Source organism: Podarcis melisellensis (genome assembly GCF_964234715.1).
Source record: "Podarcis melisellensis genome assembly, chromosome: 6".
Lineage (NCBI taxonomy): Eukaryota > Metazoa > Chordata > Lepidosauria > Squamata > Lacertidae > Podarcis > Podarcis melisellensis.
The window spans coordinates 80,381,819-80,407,522 of record NC_138538.1 but is presented as its reverse complement, the minus strand read 5'-3'; the positions used below and the strand labels follow the sequence as shown (position 1 = coordinate 80,407,522).

Genomic DNA, 25,704 nt, shown 5'->3' with positions numbered 1-25,704 from the left:
CCCGCCCTTCCATTACATCAAATGGAAATGAATTTCACGCTTGCTGTTGTTTTTAGTGCATATCGCCTTTCAGCTAGAGTGCCAAAGGCGCTTGACAGTAAAACCTTATGGAGCTTTAGAACGAAGCTCCTTTTGCCTCCACAGCTCCGACCTCTTAAATATCCATATAGCCTCTTTTGACCCCGGATCTGTAAAGGTGTTTAAAACAACGAGAACAAGTGTGGTTTTTTATCACCTACTAAATGGTTTTAGACCTGGCGGTTCAGGTAACATCCAAACGACAGAGCGACCCGCACTTTTCCTGCCAACAAAATCTGATCCGTCCCGTCAACCAGCAAATCCTAAACCGCCCCTCTTTTTCATTCCTAGCCTCACATTCCTGTAGATCAGCTTAACCCTATCCGAGTCTGCTCAGAACACAGCTCCAGTCGTAAGGCTGCAATCCTGTACGCGCTTCGCGGGGAGCCAGCCCCATCTAATGCAGTAGGGCTTTTTCAGAAAACGCACTTGAGGTTGCGCGCTTAAGCTGCAATCCTACGCCCACGGAAGAGCCTGTTCATGGCGTTCAAGTGGACATGTTTCTCAAGAGACTTGCCTGACTACCACTGAGAGCGGAGGCCGCAGCCACACTTATACTTGGGTCCGGAGAGGCTTGACCCACAGTGGGACTTCCGAGGGATTCACCGGAACGAGCTCATAGGGCTGCAGGTTCTGCTCCATTCAAAGCCATCGCAATTCTCCTCTAGGATTCCAGACGGGCGGCATTGCGCCCAAGGAAAGTCTTTCCATTGTAACCTTTTCCGGCCATCCAATTTCTATCTCTCTCTCTCTCTCTCTCTCTCTCTCTCTCTCTCTCTCTCTCTCTCTCTCTCTCTCTCTCTCTCTCTCTCTCTCTCTCTCTCTCTCTCTCTGTGTGTGTGTGTGTGTGTGTGTTTAGGTCCTGCCACAAACAAGCTTGATCCGTGAAAAGTCCTAGGTCTGTCCTTTCTCTCTCTCTCTCTTTCTTTGTTTCTCCACCGGTTTCTGCGTCTTAGATTCCCCTTTCAATGGGAGATTTCTCTCCTAATTGCATTACTTACAGTAAATAGACAGCCCTGCTGTTCTGGGCTGTGGCGTGCCAACAGAAAGAGAGGAATTCTTTGTGTGTGTGTGTTTCAAAAAATTATAATCCAAGCTTATTTCACTTGATTGGCTTTCTCTTCTCGGTTCGAATGTGTTTTCTGAGTTGCTTTCTGCCTTTCGACCGGCTGATGAAGAGGGAGAGACCTATCCAGACGCAAAGGGCACCCTTTTCCATCCCACCCTCGCGCCCCACGACTAGAGAACCACTAACAAACAGTGGGGGGAGGAAGGTTATCTCTTCCAGCCCAGTAAGGTCCGTGGCATGGAAGGAAAGTGTTTGGGGGGAAGGCAGTGGAGGCTAGTGATGCCATTTCAGGAGTCACACTAGACTCTGCGGCGGGTATTTCTGAAGGGAGGGCAGGGCAGGGCAGGAAACAGCCGGTCGGGGCAGCAGTGTGAAAAGTCAACAGGGAGGCGAAGAAGGGAAATAAATGTACCAAAGAGAGGGGAGAGAAAGAGATGAGGATTCCTGTGTTGGCCCTAAACCTATACGATTCTCCCAAGGTGGAAGGGTCCGGCACCTGCCATGGACCAAGCTGTGTCCGGAGGGCGGAAACAGCTGGCTTCCCAGGTGCGCTTTCCTTTCTGCCTGGAGAAGAGCGCTGTGGGACTTGAAGCTTGCGCCCCACAGCTGAGCGACTCCGCTGATCCAACGGAAGGGGTTTTCTCGATCACATGATAATGGCTGAAAGCCATTAAAGAGTTGAATCCTCAACTACTAAACCCCACCCCATTGGGGAGTTCCCTAAACCTGCTATTCCTTACTTCAAATATGTTCTCAAATTGAGGTTAATGTCTTTCTCGGTTCAGTTGTTCTCTTACTCTAACATTATACCACGCGCTCCCTGCCTTTTTTATCTTAGGAGGTCTGGAATTAGATCAAACCCATACTTTTAAACACTAAAACGGTAAGAAACAGAGAAGTTTCTTCTTTCGGGTCTGCCTACGAGAGATAAAAAGGGCTCCTCCAGAAAAGGCGTCTCCCAACACGCGCAAAGTCCCGCTTCCCGATCCCCAACTTCGAGGTTTCTTAAATCTGTTCCCTCGGTTCTTTCGCGTCGAATTGGGGGCGGCCATGAAAGCGATCAGGGGCTCCCTCCGGAGCAACCGGCTTGCCACTCTTGGGGGCGCGATCCCGCTCAACGGAAGCATCTGTGAGATTGCTAACCGCGTAAAAATGTGCGCAGTGCGATCCTGTGCACCTTGGCCAGGAAGTCGGTCAGTGGATTGATCTTAAAATCCTCCCTCCCTCCCAAGAAGGCGCGCGCAGGATGGCAGCCACGTGCTTCCCCGGCTAGCTCAGCTCAAGGTGGGACAAGGGGATTTGCTTAAGGTGGAGAAGATTGTGCCTCTTTCTTTCTTTCCAGCAAAGTCCCTCCAAAGCCCAGATTCATTCAAAGAAATCCGCCTTATTTCTCTCTCTCTTACACACACACACACACTTTCCCATTGTTAAAATGCGTTTTGAACTTGAGTACTGAACGCCGGATGGGGATTTGAGGAAGGGAGATGGACTGGAGGAGGAGGGGGTGGGGATGAGGGTGGGAGGAGCAGGAATACAATCTGGGCCCACACAAGCCAGCCCCCTAAAAAAAAGGCCCCCTCCCTCCTCGTGGTTGCAGGGGGGGGGTCTGGCTCTCCCCCTCCCTAGGAATATTTGTCACCGCTCTTGCCCATCTCTGTGGGGGCTGAGAGGAGTTTGACAGCTCTTTGTTGTCTGTATAAGAAGGGAGTTTGCGGGGAGGGAGGGAGAGTTGGGGGGGGGAGCTGGTGGCAGCTCGCGGGCGAGAACTCCTCCTCCTGAATTATCCAAAATGGGTTGGCTTTCGCCTCCAACAAATTGGACGGAGCCGCAGAGAGCAGCAGTCCCAAATCCGACCTAGAGGCAAGTGGGAACTTTTCAAGCAACCAGGGATCGCTGCTTGAAGAAATAACCGACCCCCCCTTCCCCTGCACCCCCCTTACAAACCCTTCTCTGGTTTTAATTTGTGTATTTCTTTGATTTTTATAAGTATATTAATCTCCCCTTTGGGGGGCCATAATAGCTTTTGCTCACCTCCCCCTCCTACAAAAAAACTCCCGTTTTTCTAGTTCAGGAAGCTGCAAGACAAGTCTCCGCTTCGTGGGTTTTTGCTTCGTCTCTGCTCTGCCCAATCCCTCCTTTCCCCCCTTTTATTTCTTCTTCTTCACACTTTTTTCTCTCCTTCCTCCCTTTTTTTGGGGTCCGGCGTCGTTTCCCTCCTTGCCCGCCCAGGAAGGCGCCTTCTCCTTGCGCCACGAGGCGGGGGGCAGCCCCGCAAGAGACCCTCCTCCTCCTCCTCCTCCTCCTGCTCGCCGTCCGTCCGTCCGTCCCGCCTCGCCTGCCTTCCGGGCCCGGAGCCGCGACGCTGCTTCCCCGCGGGCTGTCTCTCCTCTTCTGCCGCCGCCGCCTCCGCCTCCCGGCGCTTCGGATGCTCTAGCCCAAGACTCTGGGGCCTGTATATGGAAATAGTGGGGTGTCGAGCCGAAGGAACCGCTTGCCCCTTCCGCTCCCCAGCCATGCTTTTCCACGGCATCTCCGGAGGCCACATCCAAGGCATCATGGAGGAGATGGAAAGGAGGTCCAAGACCGAGTCGCGCCTGGCCAAAGGCGCCCAGATGAACGGCCGGGAAGCGGTAAGGAGTCATAGGGGCATAGGGGGAAGACGCGGGTGGCCAACCTAAGGGACGGGAAGGGAATGGAACAGGCAGAGCGGGAGGAAAAATGAAAGTGTAGCTAGAAGAATCAATCAACCCAAATATTGCAGGGACATCGGAACCTCTTGTTCCGACAGTTTCTCCTCGCAAAGTCAGCTTTCTGCTTGTTTACATCCAAGCCGAGCTTGCCCGGATCGCGGGCTTCCCTGAACTCTGCGAAAGTTGCAGTTTTAAAAAGAGCATTTCTCCACTTGGAAATTCGGGAGGATTTTTATTCGGCCGTTCGAATAGCCACATTTCACCATCTATATATTGCAGCAAGAGCCTACGAATATTGTGAAATCAGATTGAGTTTTCATTCCAAGTAAGGTCAAGGAAAAGTTCAGTCCTGTTCGTCGTGGTTTTGTTTGTTTGTTTTTGTTTCGTTTTGTTTTTTTAAATATGATGCAAATAAAAATGAAAGCGGGATCCAATCAAAAAGTCCAGCCCGTCTGAATTAAGTAAAAATATATAAATTTACTAGAGAAGACGCTCCCCTTGAGTTGATTGGGACTTGCTTCCGAGTAAAGAATCTCGGGAGTCGAACAAGTTTGTTCTGGATCATTGCAGATTGCGGTTAAAACCATATATTTACCCCACGCATGCATGCATGCACTTATATATACCGTCCAGTCTACGCTTAGCAGCCGGGTCCTAATAAAACGCATTTATTCGGAAGCAAGTCCAGGGTCATTTGCCTTTTGTTATGTTATGGATTAAATCTGATTGCAACAGGGCTGGAAGTAATGATTTAATATGTCCGTGTCTAGCAAGAAGCGAAGGCAGTAATTTGCGCGCTGCCGTAATTTCTACACCTTGGCGGAGTTTAACTCCCATCCGCATACTCAACATCTTGGTACTAGTATAAACGCATTTCCTTTGACTTTTTTTCCAAAAAAAAAAATCGGACAAGATTTCCTCCCGAACAAACTGCAAAGGCCCATTTAAAGTCCAACACAACTATCAACACATAGTGTTTTGGAGAGGTTGAAGAGCCCGACTTAAAACGAAATATTCTCTTTCTAAACTCTTCGAATGCTGGGAAGGAATTCTTTTCGGCTAATATATAGATTACCTTCGCTTTTCAACCCTAACGGCGCAGCTTGGGCCGGGGGGGGGGTACAGCTCCCAAACAGAACAGAAATCGGTAGTGATATTAAGTTTAGAGAAAGGGCTGGCTCTCTCCGCCGCCGCCCCCCCCCCAGCTTCCGGAAATGGTAATAAAAATGTCTCATAATTTTCACCGGAATTGCATTGAGGAGCATGAAGTAAATCCAGAGCTGCACGCAGGCTAAGCCGCTTCCTTTCAGATGGTTTAATTCCCCGAGAACTCTCTCTCTGTGTGTGAGAGATGAAGGAAGTTTCCTTTTGCTGCTAAATCTCAGAGCTTCCGTTGAGCACCCACAATGAACCGAAGGAATGGCCTGCAAGAAAACTCAGCCTCGCCTCTTTGAACTGGCCTCTGGGTCCTCTCCCCATCCCCCACCAAGTTCATTAAGGAATTGGAGCAGGCTGGGGGGGGGGGAGGCTCGGCTTGGCATTTCAAGCGCTTCCCTCCTCCCAGGGCTTTTTTGGGGGTGGGGTGGGGTAGGCAGATGATTTCCCCTTCTTCTCTTTTTGGGATTCAACGGTATTCGTATTTTTAATCAGCCGGAGGCTTAGTGGCGTCTCCCAAAAGAATCCTTTCTCTGCACTCCTCTGATTTTCTTTCTTTCTTTCAAAAGATAAACTTTTGGAGAAAACAAAAGCAACACACAAACCCCCTGCATCCATTCAGATTTTCATAAGATGTCGTCGGCTTGGGAGAGCTTCTCCCGCCTTCCTGACTGATCGCATTTTGGATGCAAAAATCCAGGCGATTATATATTTTTATATATTATATAGAAGTAGGAGATGGGTGGGAAACGAAGTTTTAGCAGGGCATTTCGTCTTTATTTGGCATTTCCACCACTCTGAACAATTTGATCTTTCTTTCCAAACTTCTGCAACCCGGTCCAACTCAGAGATGTTAGGCCCGGTGTGATAAAAGGGATTTTCTTTCCAGTAAACATGGTTTGGATGCAGCTTTTAAAATACTACTTTTAAACTGGAGCCAGACTTCCTCGGGGAAGTCGCCCTTCAGCTCCCCCCCCTTTTTTTGGTAATGAAGTCTTACGGACCGAGTATTTTTTAAGGCTTCGCCTCTGATTATTTGCAAGAGAACGGAGCTGCTTTCGGTTTGCCGCCTTCAGGTCTTGCTTGGGAAGAAGCTTCTCCTTTGTAGGAGGCAAAAAATAAAACAGTGGTGGTGATGGTGGGGAGAGAGTTAAACTCGTTATCCTTGAAGCACAGAAAATCGCAGAAGTAAAACCTTGCATTGCAATCCGCTCCCTAAGTCCAGATCTTCCGTGGTAAAAGATCGGCTTCTTCGCATTTCTAAGGCCATCCGGCTGAAAGTCCCAAGTCTGGGTCCTTGGAAAGCGCAGAGAGTCTGGAAAAACGCGACGCAAAACCCACCCAAACCGCCTTGTAGTGAGATATGAGGCCATGGCTAAGCAATAGGAGAAGCTTTGGGTGCTGGAAACGGCGAAACCCCTGCAGATTCTCCTGGCAAAAGTTATTTAGGGGTTGCCCTTCCTTGAGACCCACTGCGTATGGCCTTAATGGGGGTTGGTGGAGATCCTGGGTGGGTCTGATCCCGCAGCCCTGCTTTGTTCCCATCCCTCCCGGAGTTGTTGTTGAGTGTGGCTCTCCTTCCGCAGAATATGCCCCCGCTGAGCCCGGAGAAGCCTGCCTTGTGCGCCGGCTGCGGAGGGAAGATCTCCGACAGATACTACCTGCTGGCGGTGGACAAGCAGTGGCACCTGCGGTGTCTTAAGTGCTGTGAATGTAAACTGGCGCTGGAGTCCGAACTCACCTGCTTCGCCAAGGACGGCAGCATTTACTGCAAGGAGGATTATTACAGGTAACGCACCCCAGGGAGGGGGGGGGAAGAAGGGACCCCGTTTGGGGAGCGCCACGTGGCCCTCTGGGACTGCAAAAGACCCCTCCCTCCTCCTCCCGACCAGAAAAGGTGCCTCCACAATCCTGGCTCAGTTGGATTTTCCTGGGAGAAATCAACCAGGAGCCGAGGAGCACTTCACACGTGCATGATTTCCACTTGGGTCGCGTTCGCACAGATACGGGTTTATCAGTCTGCGCTGGCTCAACTGCTTACACACTGGGGTTCAGCTGCCCCGCTGAAAATGACTTTCACGTGTGAATGGTGGAAACCTCCCCCCCCCCCAATGTGGGAAGCTCAGCAAGAGCTTTCATGTCCTCCCCGATTGTTGTGGTTTTCGAGGGCGTCGCTTCAGGCGTTTAGCTGCTGGGGTGGCGAAATCAAAGTGACGCACGTGATGCCCGCGTGTAGCACTGAGCGTGTGTATGTGAAATGTTGCGGCGCGGAAACGAGCAAACATCGGGTCATATAAAAGTCCCGCTCTAGATTTCAGAACGAATGCGTGCATCAATTGGGTGGGTGTGAAAGAAAGCGCGGGTGGCAGCGCTTGGTCTGCTAGGGGACCATTCACACGTGCAAAATAATCGCCCCTCAAGTTCCGCACGTGTAAATACGCCCTCAAAGGCCTCGGCTTGAGTGCAAAGGGGAGCCTAGAAGAGGGCTGGGAGAGTGAAAATTCGGCTATCACCCCCCGCCCCAATAACTCCTAGTAGAGGAAGGGCAGCCTTAGCTCTCTCACTTCCGCATGGGACGTTGGCAGAGAAAGTGCCTCCTCTTCCAGAGCATCGGGATACAATTCAAAGCAGCGGGAGGGACGCTTGAGAAACGGTCCTAGGCATGGGCGGGCTATATCCTTCCCAAAACATTCCTGCCAAAAAAAAACCCTCCAACACACACACACACAAAGCTGTGTGTTCATCCGAGTTTGCTTTCAAGCCTGAATCGGGTCGCCGTTTTGCAGCTCAAGAAGCCAAGTCTTCTTGTGTTGAATTTCAGTGAGATTTGCTGGGCTGCAAACCCTAACCCTGCTTGCTTGGAAAGAAGCCCCATCGCACGATTCAGGATCGCGCTGTTAGTCCTTGTTGAGCAGCAAGGCTGCTGCCCTCATTAAGCCGGCTGTGTCATATACTGCGGGCCTTGAAACCAGCGGCGCGGGCCACACTGCTGGTCCGGAGGAGACGTTCTCCTGAGCCCGCAGCAGGCGGGCGACAGCTTGGCCTGGCCTGGCCTGGCTTGGCTCTCCATCCTGCAGCTCCGCCAGCCCCTCGCTGCTGAACCGGATCCGGCCCTCCCGCTGGGCAGCCTGGCCGCGCGCTCTTGTTAGCGCAGAGCTGCCCTCAGACAAGCCTTGTTTGTGTGTGACCCCCCCCCCTTTGCTTAAAGAGACGCATCCGGATTTCTCCAGGTCCCTCCCAGCCTTTCCGAGTGAATTATAACACTCCTGTTTACACCCCGGCTCGAAGCTAGAACAATTGCCCATTGATTTCCAACCAAGAGAAACGGGCTCCAAGAGACGTGCGCATGAAAGCAATCCGGAGTCAGTGCAACTGACCGACTTCGAAGGGATGGTGCCATAGGGTTGCAGTTAATGAAATCTTCCAAAAATTATGGGAAAGGGTATTGTTTACTTGCCCCCTTCTCCTTTTCCTTTCCTTTGGACAGCTTTTGAGATCCCCAGAAACCTAGGAAATCCTAAACTTAAAGACGATGTCCCGCTGTATTCTCAGCTTTATTTCGCAGCCTTTCCGCAAAACGAATCTGCTAAAAGGCTCAGATGATCCTGATAGAGCCAAAATAAATATGCGTGCCTAGAATCACGCCAGCTTCCCGGCTCCACAGAACTCCTCCCCGGAGAGCATGATCAGTGTATACCGGTGCAATGTGTGAAACACTTCCTCTCTCGGGATGGAATGAGCAAAGTTAGCGTGTTTCGGAGCAGGGCAGGAGGAAGCGTGTTCCTCCGCCCTTGGGGACGGAATGCCTTAGTTTGGAGGTCCTGCGGTTGTCAACTCAGAGCCTGCTCCCTGCTCTCTACCTCCCTCTTCCAGTCGAAAAGGGACGAAACTGATCCAGGGGGGTGGATAGCGAAATGTCCTGGAGCTTCAGATTTGGGTTTCGAGAGCTATGGAGATTTGTCAGGAGGAACTTCCAGTATATCTAGATCCAGAGCTTTTTTAGGTTTCCCACTTAGAACTCTTAATTGAGCCTGCCAGCTTAAACCGTCGTAAAGAGCACGTCTGAATGCGTTGCCACTAAAAAGGCAACCGTGGAACTATCAAATCTGAGGTTTGAATCCCAGAGACTCCTCGACTCCCTCCCAGCAACGTGTATGAGTTGACTCCTTGCCTGATGGGGGGCGTCATAATATTTGGTTCTGTGGGCTGTCTCCCTCTTTTATTACAAAAACGGAGATGCGGGCTGACGTGCTAAGCAAACCTCAAAAGTTTAGTCGATCAACTGGTTAGATGAATCGTTGAAACGCTTGAAAGATGCATGCCTATATACATTGGTGCTAGGGTTTCCAATAACAAAAATATTCATATATACAGTGTATTATATATTTTTCGTTCTCGGAGAAGGCCTGCAGCAACCAAACTGGTACACTTCGTTCCCTCCCCTTCAGTTTATTCCTTTCCAATGCATGCCGATTTGAAAGTGTGATCAATCGAGGGACGGTCCTTTTAATCGGGTGACAACCGTAGGAACCAGCACGTGTGCCAAGGGCATAATAAAGCATATTTGCTCCTTAAAAATGCGGGGGCGGGGGAGGATCCCGCCATTTTTGCCATCTGGATAGTCTCGCTACAATCGCTCGGAGGAATGGGGAACTCAGGCAGGAACATGAGATAACGGGGGAAGACAGGTGGGGCCCCGGAGCATGTCAAGAGAGCTTGCTGTGACGGTTTGGGGGCAGGATCCGGCCCAAAGGAATAGCTTAGAAGTCCGGTTAATTCCAAAGGAGAGATTTAACCTCTCCAGGCCACAGTGGAACTGAACTGTGGCCTTATTCTGCGCCCCTCTCTCTCCTCTACCTGTGGACGAAGAAGGAAAATCTGTTGGGTTCAGTGGGGCGTAATCGCAGGTAACGGGGCGCCCCGGGAGGAGCAGGAGAACCGGAAAACTCCCCCTCCCCTTGAGCTAGATCATAGCCACTCTGTGTGTGTTTTTTCAATTTAACTTTCCTTCTGTCTTCAAAAACAAAAAAACACTGATTTATCGTCTCTCTCCCATATTTGAAATGGGGCATCTGAAGTCTCATTTCTGTGTCCGATTTTTTTTTTAAGTCCTTGCTACTCCGGAAGCTTTAAAAAAATAAAATAAAAAATAAACGAAACCCTTGCCATCCGTTGCCCAACCAAGACCCCCGTTTCTCCTTCGCCACAACTTCGCAAGCCCTTGACGCGTGTAGCCCATGCAGACGACCACGTCGGTTGGTTTCTTGTGAAAACTACGCGCATCTTCGCCTCTCGGTCTCCTTAGCGTTCGCAGGCCGCTTGACGCGACAACAGGTCCGCAAGCGTGGTCGTCTGGATGGGCTCGGCGTGCCCGCTGGTCCCTCCTGCCGCCCGCTGGCTCTAACGCTGTGCGCTCTTCCCTTCAGAAGGTTCTCCGTGCAGCGCTGTGCCCGCTGCCACCTGGGCATCTCGGCCTCGGAGATGGTGATGCGCGCCCGGGACTCGGTGTACCACCTGAGCTGTTTCACCTGCACCACGTGCAACAAGACGCTGACGACGGGCGACCACTTCGGCATGAAGGACAACGTGGTCTACTGCCGGGCGCACTTCGAGAGCCTGCTGCAGGGCACCGATCCTGCCTCCTACCCGCCTCCGCAGCTGAGCTACACCGAGCTGGCGGCCAAGGGAGGAGGCCTGGCGCTGCCTTACTTCAACGGCACCGGCACGGTCCAGAAAGGCCGGCCCAGGAAGAGGAAGAGCCCGGCCTTGGGCGTGGACCTCGTCAGTTACAATTCAGGTGGGTGGCGACCCCGCAACTAGCCTCCGGGGCTACCGCGGGGGGAAGGGAGGGGTCAGCCTTCCTCGAGGTACCAGTCGCCTAACTGGGTTGGGCGTGGGCCTCAAACTCGCCCTACACGCCTAGAAAGGCCGATTCACATGTGACACGCCGCCGACACGGGGAGGGTGGCAAACTCCCTCGATTTCCCACGGGTTGCTTCCTCTCTGAAACCCCCCCTGGGAAGTGCTTAGTTCCAGAGAAGAAAGGCGGGGAAGGGGTGGCATCTTAAAGGTTAGCAAACTGGCTTGCCTGAGCTTTTTGTGGGCTAGAGAGAATCAGATGCAGCGTAGGTAAAATATTCGGTGTAAAGAGGGCACGTCCCATTCAACTCCATGGGACTTAGTTCTTCTGACGCTCCATTGAATTCCCTCCCGCCCTTGGCATTTATTTTCAGATTTAGGTTAAGGATTCCGCACAGAGAAAAAAAAATACCAAGAAGCTCACTGACCGGGATCTTTCTTATTTTCTCTAGAACGCTCTTTTTTTGCTCTTAGAGGACCGAATTACGACCTACTTTGACTTTAAAGATAGGACACAAATACCTTTTGATTTAATTTAACTCGACCTCACTGGGACACGAGTTTAGTTTGAATCAGAACAAAAGCAGCTTGCTTTCCATAGAGGTGGCGGCGGCGGCTGGGGGGCTAATTTTTAGTGCTTCCGAATGTCCAAAGCACTCCACGTATTACTTCGTTGTAATCCTTGAACCAGCCCTGTAAGGTAGGCCACTATTATGATCCCCAGGTGACAGATAAAAGCGGGGGGATTTCCTTGAAGCCCCTTAAAGTTTGTGTGGCAGAGGAGAGATCGGGGCTGGGGAATCGGATATGTTTCTTACGACGGGATCCTCTGAATCTCTGTTCAAAAGCAGGTTCACCAGTGTTAAACGGGCTTTACTCTCAGCTAAATGCGCATAGCGCGCTTCGCTGAACTCAACCGGACCGACCTAGGAGAAGACGCGCGTAAATTTACGCACTAAGCTACAGCAACGAAAAGTTCATTCTCAGCCATTTCCCTTCTCATGGCTGGCTGAGAATTAGGCGGCCCGATCAATTATACTTGCTGAAATATCAGCAACACCATATTACTGGGTGTTGTTTGGGAGGGAAGCAACCCTCGCAATCTGCCTGAAACGCAAGTGAGAATTATTTTCTGGTGATAGTGTGACCATCATCAGGACGCACAGCCCAACCCCATTTTCTAGTCCCGTTTAGCCTAGAGTCTAGCCTAGAGTCCTTCCAGGTTTCAGGATATATTGGCCTCAATTCGAAACCGAGACGGCTGCCCGTCGGATGCGTAAAAGGGAGCGCAAGCCTCGTCGGGGCCCCCGCAGACTGTGCCGCGACCTCCAATTTAGCCGTGAAATCGCCCCCTCGGAGGAGGTCCCTGAGCATGAAATTTGTGGTTTGCTCGAATAGAGGCGCTCCGCGTTGCTTTGTCCCTGGCTGGATGGGTGGGTGGTGAACGCGCGGAACTAAAGCTAAACACAGAGCTGGATGTGTGTGTTTGAGAGAATCTGAGCTCATAGGAGGCAAAATAATAATAATAATGAAATTGGGTGGGTGGGTGGGTGGGGGAGAGTTGACCCTGTTGAATCTGGACCATTCTCAGGGAAAAGAAAGTCAGGGCCCGGGGTTTCTGTTTTGCAATACGGATTAACCTGAAATGATGCGCTCCGCTCTCCTAACGAACTTGGGAATCTGCCTCATTCTGCCATCTATTGTCCACTAAGACTGGCAGCTGCTCCCCCAGGGCTTCAGATGGAGGGCATTCCCAGCCCTGCCTGGAGATGCCGGGGCCTGAACCCGGGACCTCCTGCCTGCAAAGCAGACAGATGCTGTGCCAGTGCGCTCCTGCTCCAATCCGCACTAAAGGAGTTTTGCTTGCTTGCCTACTGGAAAGCGCCTTGCTCCGGATTTCACTCTCCCGCGCTAGCTGGAGGCACGAAGCCTCTCCTTTCCTCGCCCCCCCACCTTTGGCAAGGAAGAGCGAGGCAATTTCGTGTCCTCTGATGCGGAGGGGGGCGGGGGGAACTAGAAGAGGAGGAAGCCGAGTTTTAATTGTTGGCTGTTAATTGGAGATGACACTGGAATCTCTGGCAGCGGAGCCGCTTCTAGGCTAGGCGAGATGTAGGAAGGCGAAGCGAGAGCGCGCGCTGAGGCGCCTCTCCTCTCCAAGGGGGCTGGGGAGAAGGAGTGGGGGGGGGGGAGACTGAAGGAAGGGCTGGGGGGGCTGGGCAAGGCATTGGGATTGCTTTCAGAGCGTTATGCGTATTCACCCCACCCCAAACTAACAGAACTGCAGCCAATATATGGAATATAGATTTCAAACAATGCATGCACACAATCTTGCAACGGGCAGAAATCGTGGGGATGGGCTGCAATTCTGTTGCCCCTCACCTTAAATCATACCCCTCAACCCCCCCCCCATTTTCTAGCTTTTACTCTGAAAAATTATTAAGTTTCTAGCATTTGTAGAACCGGAGACAGGAGGCAAACGGTACGGATCTTCCCACTGAAAACGTAAACTGCTCCTCAATTTCAAGGTTTTACTTTGCCCGTTCGGGGGGAAAAAATCCTGCAACTGCCCAGCTCCGAACGACCCCAAAACATATTTGCCAGACAGAGAATCCTAGCTATCTTTTGAACAGGACTGGGCCACGATCCAGCCGAAATGGAAACATTTTTTTAAAGCCCCAGTACGGACGAGCTTTCCGTTGCAATCTTATGCCTGGGTCTACTTTCCAGTACAACACAGTGACATTTCCCTTCTGAGTAAATCCGCTGCCGAACAGCGCAATCCTATGCGCGTCTATTCAGAAAAAAAGAACCAGACATTACTCTCAGGTAAAAAGTACGTAGGACTTCAGAAGCCATCAAAGTGATTCGACCAGGTTGGATTGTACCATTTTCCTCCCACACCAGAATCACGACCCCCTGTTGTTTGAAAATAGTTGATTTCAGTGAAGGCTTAAGTTCCTGCCTTGGGCAACTTTCGTTAAAGGCTTGGGAGCATCGGATTCGTTGCGATCATTCCTTTTCGCTTCAGAGCGTCTCGCTCTCTCTCGCTCTCTCTCTCTCCCTCCTTTTTCAAGGAACAAAGCAACCCTCCCTAGAAAATCGCTCTTAAAACAGAGCACTTTTTTTCCCCAGAAGGAGACAAAAGAAAAAGTGTTCAGTGTTTTCTGGAAAGTCATGTTAGTTTGGAGATAGAGAGCGAGAGACGGAGCAGACAGATGGAAAAGACTATACCAAGACGGCGCGCGCTAGTTTAAGGGCTCCCAATTTCTCCCCAAATGAAAATCGGCCCTCATTCATTTGGAAGTCGTGTGTAGGAGAATTTCCCTGTGGATCATGTCCACAACCGGTTAAATATAATAAACTGAATAGGGAGGGGGTGGGGGAAAGAGGAGTCAAGTTGGCGTTGTTCATCTTTTGATGCTTACTCTAATTTGGCTGGAAAAGTGAAAGGCAAAACCCCAAACCACTGGAGTGGGTTGTCCTCAAATTAGACAACCTGCCTCTTTGTAATAACTTTGCTATTTATTGCAGAGCAGATCCGTGTCTCCAAAGGGAGGCAGAAGGGACTAGCCTAGAATGTTGCTGAGTTAATTTCAGAGAATTAAACCTGAATCGTGAACACACATGATATCTGCAGAAATAAGGGCTGTTTACATTAATTGCAGACAGGATTGTGATCTGAAGGTCCCATGGTTTTCAACAGGAGAATGAGGCACCTATCTTTGCCCAAATATATGAATGTTTTCCTTTTTAAAAAATGCTTAACGTTGGTTAGATTGCGTGCAAAATGAATACAGAGCACTTCCTTATTTCAGGATGTAGAAATAAGCAAGTGTTCCAATCATACAGAAATGATAAGCTAAATCTTAGCTTTCTATGTTTCTGATCAGAGTTACTACGAAGTAAGAATCACAAAGCAAGAGTGCATTCAGGGAGTCAGGGCTGTCATCCTTCTCCCTTAGTTTTGTTGTTGTCTTCACTAGGCCTGTAATAATAGAGGAACTGGGTTATTTAGCACAGGTGTAGACTGTAGAGAACTTTTGCCCCCCCCCCCATGTTAATGAACTACAATTCCCATCAGCCCTAGCAAGCATGCCTAATGGTCAGGAATGATAGGAGGTGTAGTCCAGTAATATTTGGAGAGCTAAAGATTCCCCATACCTGATTTAGTTGGAGGAAAGAACCTGGCAACAGCCTACTTCATTAGATGTGAAGGTACTGCCTGTGAAATATCAAGTCAGATAAGCCAGTTAGCAGCACAATCCTATGCATGCCTACCTAGAAGTAAGTCTCATTGAGTTCGGTAGAGCCTACTCCCAAGTAAATGGGTACAGGATTGGCACCTAGGTCATCTTTGCACAATGCCACCTCTCATTTTCCCCCACACCTATAATGCAAAGGTAAATCTGACCAAAGTAGGTACCATGTTTAGAAACAGCTGCCTTCTGCTTTCTGTTCCCTATTAACAAGATTCTAAAGGATACACAAATAGGGGGAATGAGGTTCCAATGTGCTGTTAGGGGAGTGTGTGTGTGTGTGTGTGTGTGTGTGAGAGAGAGAGAGAGAGAGAGAGAGAGAGAGAGAGAGAGAGAGAGAGAGAGAACCATCTACTTGGCTGTAATGGGCCACTTTGGATTTCCACCCATCCCAAATGCATCCCTGATCTCTAATTCCTAGTGATGCAAGCTCCCGGGTAAAATTGCAGGTTCCAGATGGAATTCTATGTATGCATTTTTGGGTGTAATGGCGAAACCCTGGAAGGAAGTTCCACTGAGCTCTATAAAACTTGTTCCCAGTTGTGTGTATAGGACTGCAGCTGAAGTCACATTGAATAAAACGGGACATGCCTTTTGGAAAATGTGCATAGGTTTGCATTGTTACTTAGAACTACAAGCTGACTGCAATGCACATGTGGTCCATTTCCCCATATTATGGTATCATTTGGCTAATTTCTGGGGTGAGGGGCCTCTCCTAGTTTGAAGGTTCCCCCCTGCAGTGGGAAGCTCTCCTGTTCATGAGCAAAGCCTACCTGTCGGGCAGCAATGTTAGGGTGCTTTGTTACCCTGGACCACTTTCAAAACATACGGCACATTTTATTAATCACCTGTGCTGCCTTTGGAGTTTTCAAGCAAAACCACAACATTGGCCACTGGCTATGATGTACATTTGATTTTCCAAATGGCTTTCTGTTCTGCTTTCTCTCCTCTTGAATTAATAATGTTGACAAGTGGCACAAAATAAGCCAAGATGCATTCTTGCAGCCTAATCTTTGACCTGTTTACTTGGAAAAGCCTACTGAGTTCAACAGGACTTCTTCCCAATTGAAGAAGCACATATCAGGCCACAGCCTGATGTTATGGATGTTGAGTTAGACTTAGTTCTAGGTCTGTGTCCAGCCTTTCCATTAGTTCTGAATGTGCCCTTTGGAGCTTCAGGTCAAGGAGCTGTTTCCTTCACATGGTCCAGCTGGGCTCTTGTCATGCTTGTTTTCAGATTCCTCTCTTCCCCAATTCACCTTTGCATTTTGGGTTGATATATATGCAGCGTGTGAAAATGGCATGACAATTACAGTGGTACCTTGGGTTACATATGCTTCAGGTTACAGACTCCGCTAACCCAGAAATATTACCTTGGGTTAAGAACTTTGCTTCAGGATGAGAACAGAAATCGTGCAGCAGCGGTGCAGTGGCAGCAGGAGGCCCCATTAGCTAAAGTGGTGCTTCAGGTTAAGAACAGTTTCAGGTTAAGAACGGACCTCCGGAACGAATTAAGTACTTAACCCGAGGTACCACTGTATTGTTATGATATTGTATAATTGAACCAGTGCCTTTAAGGCTACGTCCCAACGGACGCTTGTGGATCAGCCCTCACTGAACACGTTCCTTTTGAGTGAAACTTGTGCAGGATAGGTTCAGAAATATTCAGATCTAGGGCACCAAATCCTTTCACATGGCAATAACAGCCTAAACCCTCTTCTTCCCGTGATCAATGGCTCCCTGCATGACAGACTAAGGGGTTTAACAGAACAGAAAGGAGATAACTGAAAGGCAGACTGGGATTGGCTTATTTCTTTATTATTATTATTTTTAAAAGGCCTTGCTGAGCAGAATTTATGTGTCCGTTGACCTCGACTCCCCCACCCCTTTCGGGTGTTGTAGCTAAAAAAGAAGTAGTAACATTTCCCACCAATAAAAAGATTGCTGTCTCCTCCGAAATTCTAACTCCCAACATACTGGGATTTGTCAAAAGAATGTAGCAGTGACCTCTGGTGGCTTCTGCAGGGAGAAGCCTTTCTCAGAGAGAGGAGGCAGAATATTTATTTTTAAAAACGTAGGGGTTTTTTGGGTGTGTGTGTGTAGGAGCTGTCTGTTGCTGCTGCATTGGCCTTAAATGTGAGAGACAGCGAAGAAAAGATGGCATATTTTAATAGGCCAACTTTCTCTGGTTTGCCAAGCTGCCTTATATTCAGAGCAACGTTCAGAAGCTGACTGGGTTTGAGGCTGTTGTGTGTGTTCAGACTTTGAGGGGTTTGCGTGCTTTTCATGTGTTGTGTAGAAGGAGGATTTTTGCCAGGTATGCTGCCCACCCTCCACTCCCAACTATAGTGGTGAGGCAAAGTGACCTACCCAGGTCAATTATAAAATAATCAGAGAAAGTTCTGTTTCCCTTAATGAGCTAGATGCCAACTGTTCCTTTCCTAGGAAATGTGGCTTGATTCAGATCCAGTTTTAAAATGTACATTCGTAAAAGTTCAGACCAATAACTCTGGCCCACTAGTTCATTTTATCCAATTCTCAGTGGCAGCTGTGTTACCTCCAGTGGCGTAACGTGGGGGGTACAGGGGGGGCCGGCCGCAACATCTGGGGGGGGCGCACTCGCACTCGCAGCTCTCTGCCCCTACCGGGTTAGGGGGCGCAAATTACTTGCCTTGCCCCGGGTGCTGACAACCCACGCTACACCACTAGTTACCTCTGGTTCTAGGATGTGAATTTTTTTTTAAAGAACATTTTAATGATATAACAAGGACAACAACAAATGTCCTTCCTGAGGTTCTCCTTTAGGATGTGAATATTTGAATTATTTATTTTTAAAGAAGAGAAGTGTGAGTTGAGGAGGCAGAGGGAAAAGCTAGCAAAAGGCTCTGTCCCATTTGAGACGGTACACTTTCCTACAGTCTTTAGGAACGGTGCCTATAATTCCCTGACAACACTTCTGCCATGTTTTGTTAGTTCCCCATCTAGATGTCATGATTTACCACCTGGCTGCTTTGTGAATAAGAGATCTCCCTGGCCTAGAGCCTGTGAGCTGGAGTGCTGTTTTTATACAGCATCAACTTGCATGATGTTTCAGGTTCCAAGAGCATTTCCACCCACGACGTGAGGTTTGTCAAGTGCAGTGGTCTGTTCCTGTGTCTTTTAAACCGCGGATTGATGTGAAACTGCTTAAGGTGTGGAGAAAAATATTTTTACTTGCCACATATCAAATTTTTGTTGTAAAGGGGCAGCCGGATTTAAAAGCTGCCAATCCTACATGATGTGCTATAATCTGTACATAAATATGAAGTCACAGGGATAAAGCCTAACCTACAGCTAGAATATCCATTGGGGTTTTAAAAAGGGTCCTTTTTCTGCTTTTAATTCCACACAAACAGTCTTCGTATGCTAACTATGAATAACAAGCACAAGAATAGCTCTAGGGTGCTTCCTTGTATGAAAGCATCACATGTGAAAACATGGTTGGGGTACTACAGTCCTGTGTAAGCATGCCTACTTGGCTGGGAGTAAATCCTATTGAACTCAGACAAGCTCTCATCTAACATATTGGGCTGCATAGCTGCAGCCCTGTGATCACTTATTCATCACGCTAACAAAACTATTAGCCTGCAAATCTGCTTAGCTGGATGTAAGCCCCATTGAAGCCAATATGATTTAATTTCTGGGTAGGTATGGCTTAGGTTTGCGTAGCTGATCTCTTTTCTCATGAAAATAAGTTTTCAAAGTAGGGTGGCTAGATGAAAAAGGAAACTGGGCTCTTACCCCTTTGATGGTTGTGGGGCAGAAGTAATTCCCATTGGTGCATCTTGATTGACAGGCTGCACCTACTGAAATTCCTTCTGCTACAAAGATTGAAAAAAAGGTTTCTATTTCATCTAGTCATCTTAGTTAAATATATATATATATTGGTGTGTGCGCACACCATATAATACAAGCTAAAACAATTAACATGCCAGCTAAAAACCGAACAGCAAAGCTGATTGTTTATGAATGTTTTCACCTGGTTTTGGGAGGAATCAAGTAAGGAAGTAGCAGCTTGGTTGATTTTTCCTAGGTAGGGAATTGCAGGAGGCTGAAAAGGCTTTAAGTAAGGCAGCATGATGCCAAAGATGCCAGGATTCCTGAACCTTTAATAGTTGTATGGAAGAGGGGATTCCAGTGGGGTAGCTTGTCATGCAAAAGCCACACCTGCTGATGTCACCTCTGCAGGACAATAACAGGTCTGTCTCACCTGGCCTTTGTTCACCAATGGCTTTCACATCTCGGGGGGGGGGGGGACAGGGACAGAGAATAACAGAGCAAGCGCTAGCCCACCCCATTTTATTGTCCTGATCTGAGCAGCTTTGGAGGTCATATTCACTGGGCTCAACCCTCCATGTTAATACTGAGCTCATTCTCTAAGTGCAGGCTATTTCGTAGTCAAAAACAGCCCCAGCCACACATGAGAGGGAAGTTATCAGCATGCTTGAGAGAATCCTAATGTTTGTAAAAGTAGAACAAAGGTTTTTTGGTGGGGGGGACCCTAAGTGTGCAAGCGTAGACCAGCACATTATGATAATGCTCAGCAATGCTGAGCTACTGGGGGGGGGGAGGGAACAAAATTGAGTGTTCCGAAATAAAGCCGGATTGGAAGCCTGAATAGTAACACTCTGCACTGCAACAATTTGTTGCAGGTCTCACTTGTGGGCCTTAATTCTGAGTAAACACACACGCAATCAGGTGGCAAACATTGTAGATGGAGTTATTTTTAAATTTGGTTTTTCTCCATTTTCTTCTTTAGTTCTATGTTTTTTTTTAAAAAAAGAGGGCCTTTTTAAAAAGGTATGTGAAAAGAGGACCTGCAGTCCAGTTTGCAGGCATGGATGAATGTACGGAAATGTGTATAGGATTGTAGACTCCTGAATATAATTTTTTAAAGACTGCAGTCCAAGTGAGCTGGTTTGTTCTAAAAAGGGATACCAAGTGGTTTAAAATAGATTTAATATAGGGAGGGGGAAGTTGAAAGCCAATCAACAACACTCTGGAAAACGTTAAGATTCTACTCATCATGATACCTGGATTTAATAAACTCATACTGCTGTTATCCCAACCTTTTATTTTGTCCTTTAAAAAAAAGGAATGCAACATGTTGATCCGAGGAGCAAAATACTATAATTATGAGGGGAAGGGAAGTTTGTACACGCGCACGTGTGAAGGCAGGACTATGGGCTTCTTCATACTTCCTCTTGTGCCATGCCTCCTGGAAAGCATGGGTCAGAGTGGTTTTCCTCTTGACCAGCTCCTTTCTGAAGGGAAAATCTGCTTCTTAGCGATAGGTCAGAACAAATGGCAATGGGAGGGGACACGATTGAGGGGCTCTGATTAAGTGCTAAAGAGTGGTTTCCCCAGGGTGGGGGGGAAGCAGCAGGACAAGAGGAAGTGTGGCTAAGTCCTAGATAGCTTCATGAAGTTTGATCCTAAATGCTTTGCTCAGAGAATGTGTCTGCTTAGGATGGCAGCCTCAGATTATGTCCACCTTGTGCTTCCAAGGAAGGGTTGGGATGAATGAAAAACGTATCACACGAAGGTGACTTTAAATTGCTCCCTGCGGTGCCAGTCTCTGTTGTGCAAGGCAGAGTTCAAATTCAATAGCAAGGAAGGATTGCCAACTTTTCTGCCAGCCCCCATAGTTTTGACATCAACCATAGCTTCAACGGCAAGCATAGCAAATGATGATGATGCTGATCTCCGTTCTACAAAAAGGCTCCAGCTGCTGATTTTTGCAGCTTATATCAGCTGTTAAAGGCACAAGAGCAGGTCTGGCCAACCCCCCACTCCTCTAGTGTGCGTGGTCAGTAGGAAACTTAAATTGAATAGTGGAGGTCTGCAGGGGCAAGGAGGAAGTCACTCCGCCTTCTTGGTCATACTCTGCATGGAAAAATCAATGTGTTCAGCTAGGCTTAACTCTGCAATGGATTGTGATCTTGCACTATAGTAATATTTTATTGTATACTTGTGCAGCCAATGTTAGTTATTTCTGTGATATAGCAAGTGTGTGTGTGGGGGGGGGGCATGTGTGAACCCTAAGCATAAATGTAAGGCCTCTGCCATATTATGTGATGTGTATTATATGTAGTGTTTTTACTTGGAGACTATTTGTGAGAATATATTGTCCAGAGCTGACAAATAGCACAAAGGCAGGTGCCTATCAGAATTTCTCCAAAGTCCAGGCAATTTCCTTTTCCCGACAAGGTGTTACAAAGGCATTGCTTTAGAAGTCTCCTTTTAATTGAGAGTGCAGTAACTTCATAGCTGAAACCTGAGAAGATTGTGCAAATGCCAAAAGAATATATGGCACCAAAAGCTGCAGAAGAACTTGAGAGACTATAGTTAAGTGACCTGCAGAAGGTCTCAGGTGGAACCTCTTCATTACATCTTCATTAGGCGGGACAAAAGTTGCAGGGATCTGCCTGAGACTATAGAGCCAATGTCCGTAAGAGTAGACATTAGTGGTCTAGATCAGTGTTTCCCAACCTTGTGCCTCCAGATGTTTTTGGCCTACAACTCCCATCATCCCTGACTAGCAAGACCAGTGGCAAGGGATGATGGGAATTGTAGGCCAAAAACAGCTGGAGGCACAAGGTTGGGAAACACTGGTCTAGATATACAAACAGTCTGAGATGGTATCAAGTGTCTAATCCTGATGCAAAGTAGCAAAAGATGGCAGTGGAATATGCAGTGTGGCAGAGACACCTCCCTAACGCATGATCAGCAGGCTGTTTGTTACAAATGTTACAGGCCAGAGAACCTGTGGTCCTCCAGATGTCATTATCGATGACTGGCAGACTTCCTAGCTCTGGTTGGTGGGAGACGGAGTCTAGAAGGATCTGAAACAGGTCCCTCATCCCTGCCTACAGGGCTTCAAGAAAGCAAAGGGTCTATTTGCATGACATTTCTTTTTGTAGAATTACAGAATGTTTTGTAGATGGGGAGGGGGGGAACGGCACCTTGTTTTCTCATACTCTAGGGAAGGCTGGTTCAATATGTGGCCCTCCTCAATCAAATGCAGCACACCAGCTGCATCGTGTGGCTCGACATCTCCTTTGTCCTTGCAGTTTTGCGAAGGAGGAAAAACAGCTGGTTGCTTGACCCTGCAGGGGACTGCCACACGTGGCTGCATATTGATGGATTGGTGCTTGAACTTGGGGTGCTAGATTTAAATCTAGAGAACATCCATAGCTCAGTGGCAGAGCCTTTGCTTTGCAGCCAGAAGGTTCCAGGTTCAACCCCCAATAGCAATTCCAGGTAGGACTGGGAATGTCACCAATTGGAAACCCAGGACAGCTGCTGCGAGTCGGTGCAGACAATACTGATCTGGATGGATCAGTGCTTTGACACGGTAGACGGCAGCTTCCCAATGTTCCTATCGGTCAGCCCTTCTGTGTGGTCGGCCACAGCTTCTTTCCTTGCCCATTCCCTACCCAGCCTTGTTTTCTTCCCCCTTCACAGACTTCCAGGTGTGCCACACAGCAAGCAGGAGGGGGGGGGGATGCATGTCAGAGCTGGGAGGGATGGGGCAGTGTGAGCCACATTGGGATTTCAAAAGATATGTGAATGTCTCTAGCTCTGAATTTGAACCCATGATCCCTTTACCAAATGCTCTGCTCTTCTAGGCTGAAAAGGAAATATACGGAGGACAAGGTGGTGTTCTTAAAATAGTTTTGGAAGGGAACCGACAGGGTGAAGGCCAACTTTCCTCAACCTGGTGCCCTCCAGATGTTTGGGACTCCAACTTCCTTTAGTCCCAGTGAGGGATGCTGAGGACGATAATGAAAATGTGAGTTTGAGTCCAACAACAGAAGGCCGCAGGCATCCCTAGCCTAATTGCAGAACATGCAACCTGGTGCTGTGCCTTCTCATCACAGTTCCGCTATTGCTGCTTCTCTGGAGAGGAGAAAGCCCCTGGGTTAGAATAGTGGAACTCTAGAGTTCGAAGGGACCCAAAGGGTCGTCAAATCCACCCCCCTGTAAGTCCTGAAGACCTCCTCTGGTACAGAAGGTATTCCATTTCTCCTCCTGGCCAGGGCATCTCTATTTAAAGTAGTGTTGCTTCCAAAGAAAGGGGTAGGTAGGGGAGACCACTGCCTCTGCCTGTCTTGAGAAGAGAACAGATGCCATCTTCTAAGCAGTGGGATTTAGATAGGAACAGTCTGGAAACAGGGTTCCCAGAAAGGAACTAGCTCCCAAATAATACAAAAGGCTTCTCCGTTCCAGACAGTGCCAATGCTTAATCTGGATGCTTAATCTGACCCATTCAGTGCCAATCAGAGATACTTTCGAATGAAAGGCATCCATCAAGCAGCCAACTCAGGGTGTTTCTGTGCAAGAGGGAGCTCTAACCTGGCATCAGCCACAGTCCTGTCTTGGAAACACAGCGGGCAAGAGAACCGAGCAGGATAAGAGCCCTTGTAGCCAGCTAAGTTCTTTTTAATTTTTTTTTTAAATTAATTCTTGCCTGCCCCCCGCCCCTGGAAACCAACATGGAAATGCAGAAAACTCAGTGGAAGTATAAGAAATGGAGAGGAGCTGAAATGGACAGATTTTTCCCATCCCTGCCAATACTCCTGGTTTTCTATTCTCCCCTCCAACATTCAAGCAGCAATCCATGGGCAATGAGCATGTTAAGTCTGCACTGGGCTGTTCCCCCCACCTACTCCCCCAAGTGTCTTTTTAAAAACAATGTTGTACTTCTGAAACCTGGGGTTTTTTTCTTGAGTCTGCTGATAACCACCCTCTTTTCTTGAGAATGGAGGATGCCCTTTTGGCTATCCAATGAGTTTGCTATTAGTCCATAGTAAAGGTAAAGGGACCCCTGACCGTTAGGTCCAGTTGCGAACGACTCTGGGGTTGCAGAGCTCATCTCGTTTATTGGCCAAGGGAGCCAGCGTACAGCTTCCGGGTCATGTGGCCAGCATGACTAAGCCGCTTCTGGCGAACCAGAGCAGTGCACGGAAACACCGTTTACCTTCCAGCCAACGCGGTACCTATTTATCTACTTGCATTTTGACGTGCTTTCGAACTGCTAGGTTGGCAGGAGATTAGTCCATAGTATTTGCAATATTTTTACGCTGCTATTTGACCATATGATTCCCAAGGTGTCTTACAGCTCATCAAACTAAAATGATATTATATTTTAAGTAACATACACTTGAAACATCTGAACTGAAAATAGTGCTTTTTTAAAAAGTATTCCTCATCCATTGGTCAATCTGTAGAGAGAAATGCTCTAGTTTCATCTCTAGGATGTGCAACATAGAAGAAGGGACAGACAGGTAGTGGAAATGGGTTGAGATTATACTCCTTTTCATAGAATCATAGAATTGTAGAGTTAGAATGGACCACAGGGGTCATCTAGTCCAACCCCCTGCAACAAAGGATTCTTCTGCGCAACGTGGGGCTTGGTCACACAATCCTGAGATGAAGAGTCTCATGCTCTACTGACTGAGCATGACTGGAACTCTACAAACAAATTAAGTGGGGCGATAGTGTCACATTAGCTCTGACCTCAACTATTTTGTCTATGGAAAGCCCCAAACATGCTAAAAATAAGTCACACAACCATCTGGAGAAATGAGAGGAACTGGGTTAGAACGGATAGTCGATTTTCATTCTGTACAAAACCAGCCACTGCATCATGAAACCTAAAACAATATTCTCAAAAGGGTTAGGTCTTTGGGAAAAACAGTCTATCGCAGCCCATTGTTTCATGGGTCTTTAGTTGCTACAGACATTGTAGTTTATCTTGTACCACTAAAAAATGAATAAAACGAGCTGGTAACCTACAAAATTAGCCGTCTTCTAACACCCTGATCCTATTATGTGGAAAGATTCCCAGTAGAGATCAACAGGACTTGATATCATGCAATGCATTTAGGAATTGGAGTGGGGGAAGCAGATTTGTTTTAACTATTTAGCATGAAAAATTAGATCACTTTTCAGGATCTGTTCAATGTGGGAACAGCTAGAGAGACTTCAATGGTCCTGCTTATGTCACAGAGCAAACAATGTGAATTAAGTTTAATTGAAATGATTGGCTCTAAAGGAATTTAATTAGTCCATATTTAAAGCATGTGTGAGTGTGTGTGTATCATCTGATTTGCACACAGAGAGACACCTTGGACAGCTTCCCAACAGTTGGCTGGATTTATTCACAAAGCTTAAGCCAACCCCCAACCCCTGAGAAAAAGCTGGAAAAGCATACATTATACTCTGCACATTACATCAGTCCATGGAGACTTAGATTTTACAGTTTATATATTAAAAAGAGGCAAAAGCATCTCACATCTGCATTTACCCTCTCCTTCCAAAAGGGAAAAAAATAACCTGCAGCATTTTAAAGCTGCTTTTCTCAGCGCCACTGTGAAAGGCTGGCTCAAGTGCCCCATGCATTCAAATAATCCCCAAGACCATGAAAAAATTGCTTAAAAGAAAATACAGAAGAGCCAGAGCTTTTAAAGAAGCTTTCACTACATGAAGAGGCAAGGCATTTTTAATTGTAAAAATCTAAACTTGAAACTGTTGCTTCTTCAGCAGTACAGTG

At 48.0% G+C, this 25,704-nt stretch overlaps 1 protein-coding gene and 1 long non-coding RNA gene across 5 annotated transcripts in view; one reads left to right on the top strand and one right to left on the bottom strand.

Moving 5' to 3' along the window:
• The window catches only part of LOC309371888, a 48,581-nt gene that overhangs the window by 5,656 nt on the left and 17,221 nt on the right, over positions 1 to 25,704 (bottom strand). The gene's annotated exons all lie outside the window — the stretch shown is intronic.
• LHX9 (LIM homeobox 9) overlaps positions 3,377 to 25,704 on the top strand; it is a 37,871-nt gene continuing 15,543 nt past the window's right edge. The window contains exons 1-3 of one of the 3 annotated variants that reach the window (XM_081914930.1): positions 3,377 to 3,777; positions 6,579 to 6,781; positions 10,419 to 10,789. In XM_081914930.1, the coding sequence (XP_081771056.1) occupies positions 3,604 to 3,777; positions 6,579 to 6,781; positions 10,419 to 10,789 (748 nt within the window). In that variant the 5' untranslated portion in view covers positions 3,377 to 3,603. The remainder of the gene's footprint in view (positions 3,778 to 6,578; positions 6,782 to 10,418; positions 10,790 to 25,704) is intronic. The other 2 variants (XM_081914929.1, XM_081914928.1) reach the window with 2 other exon arrangements.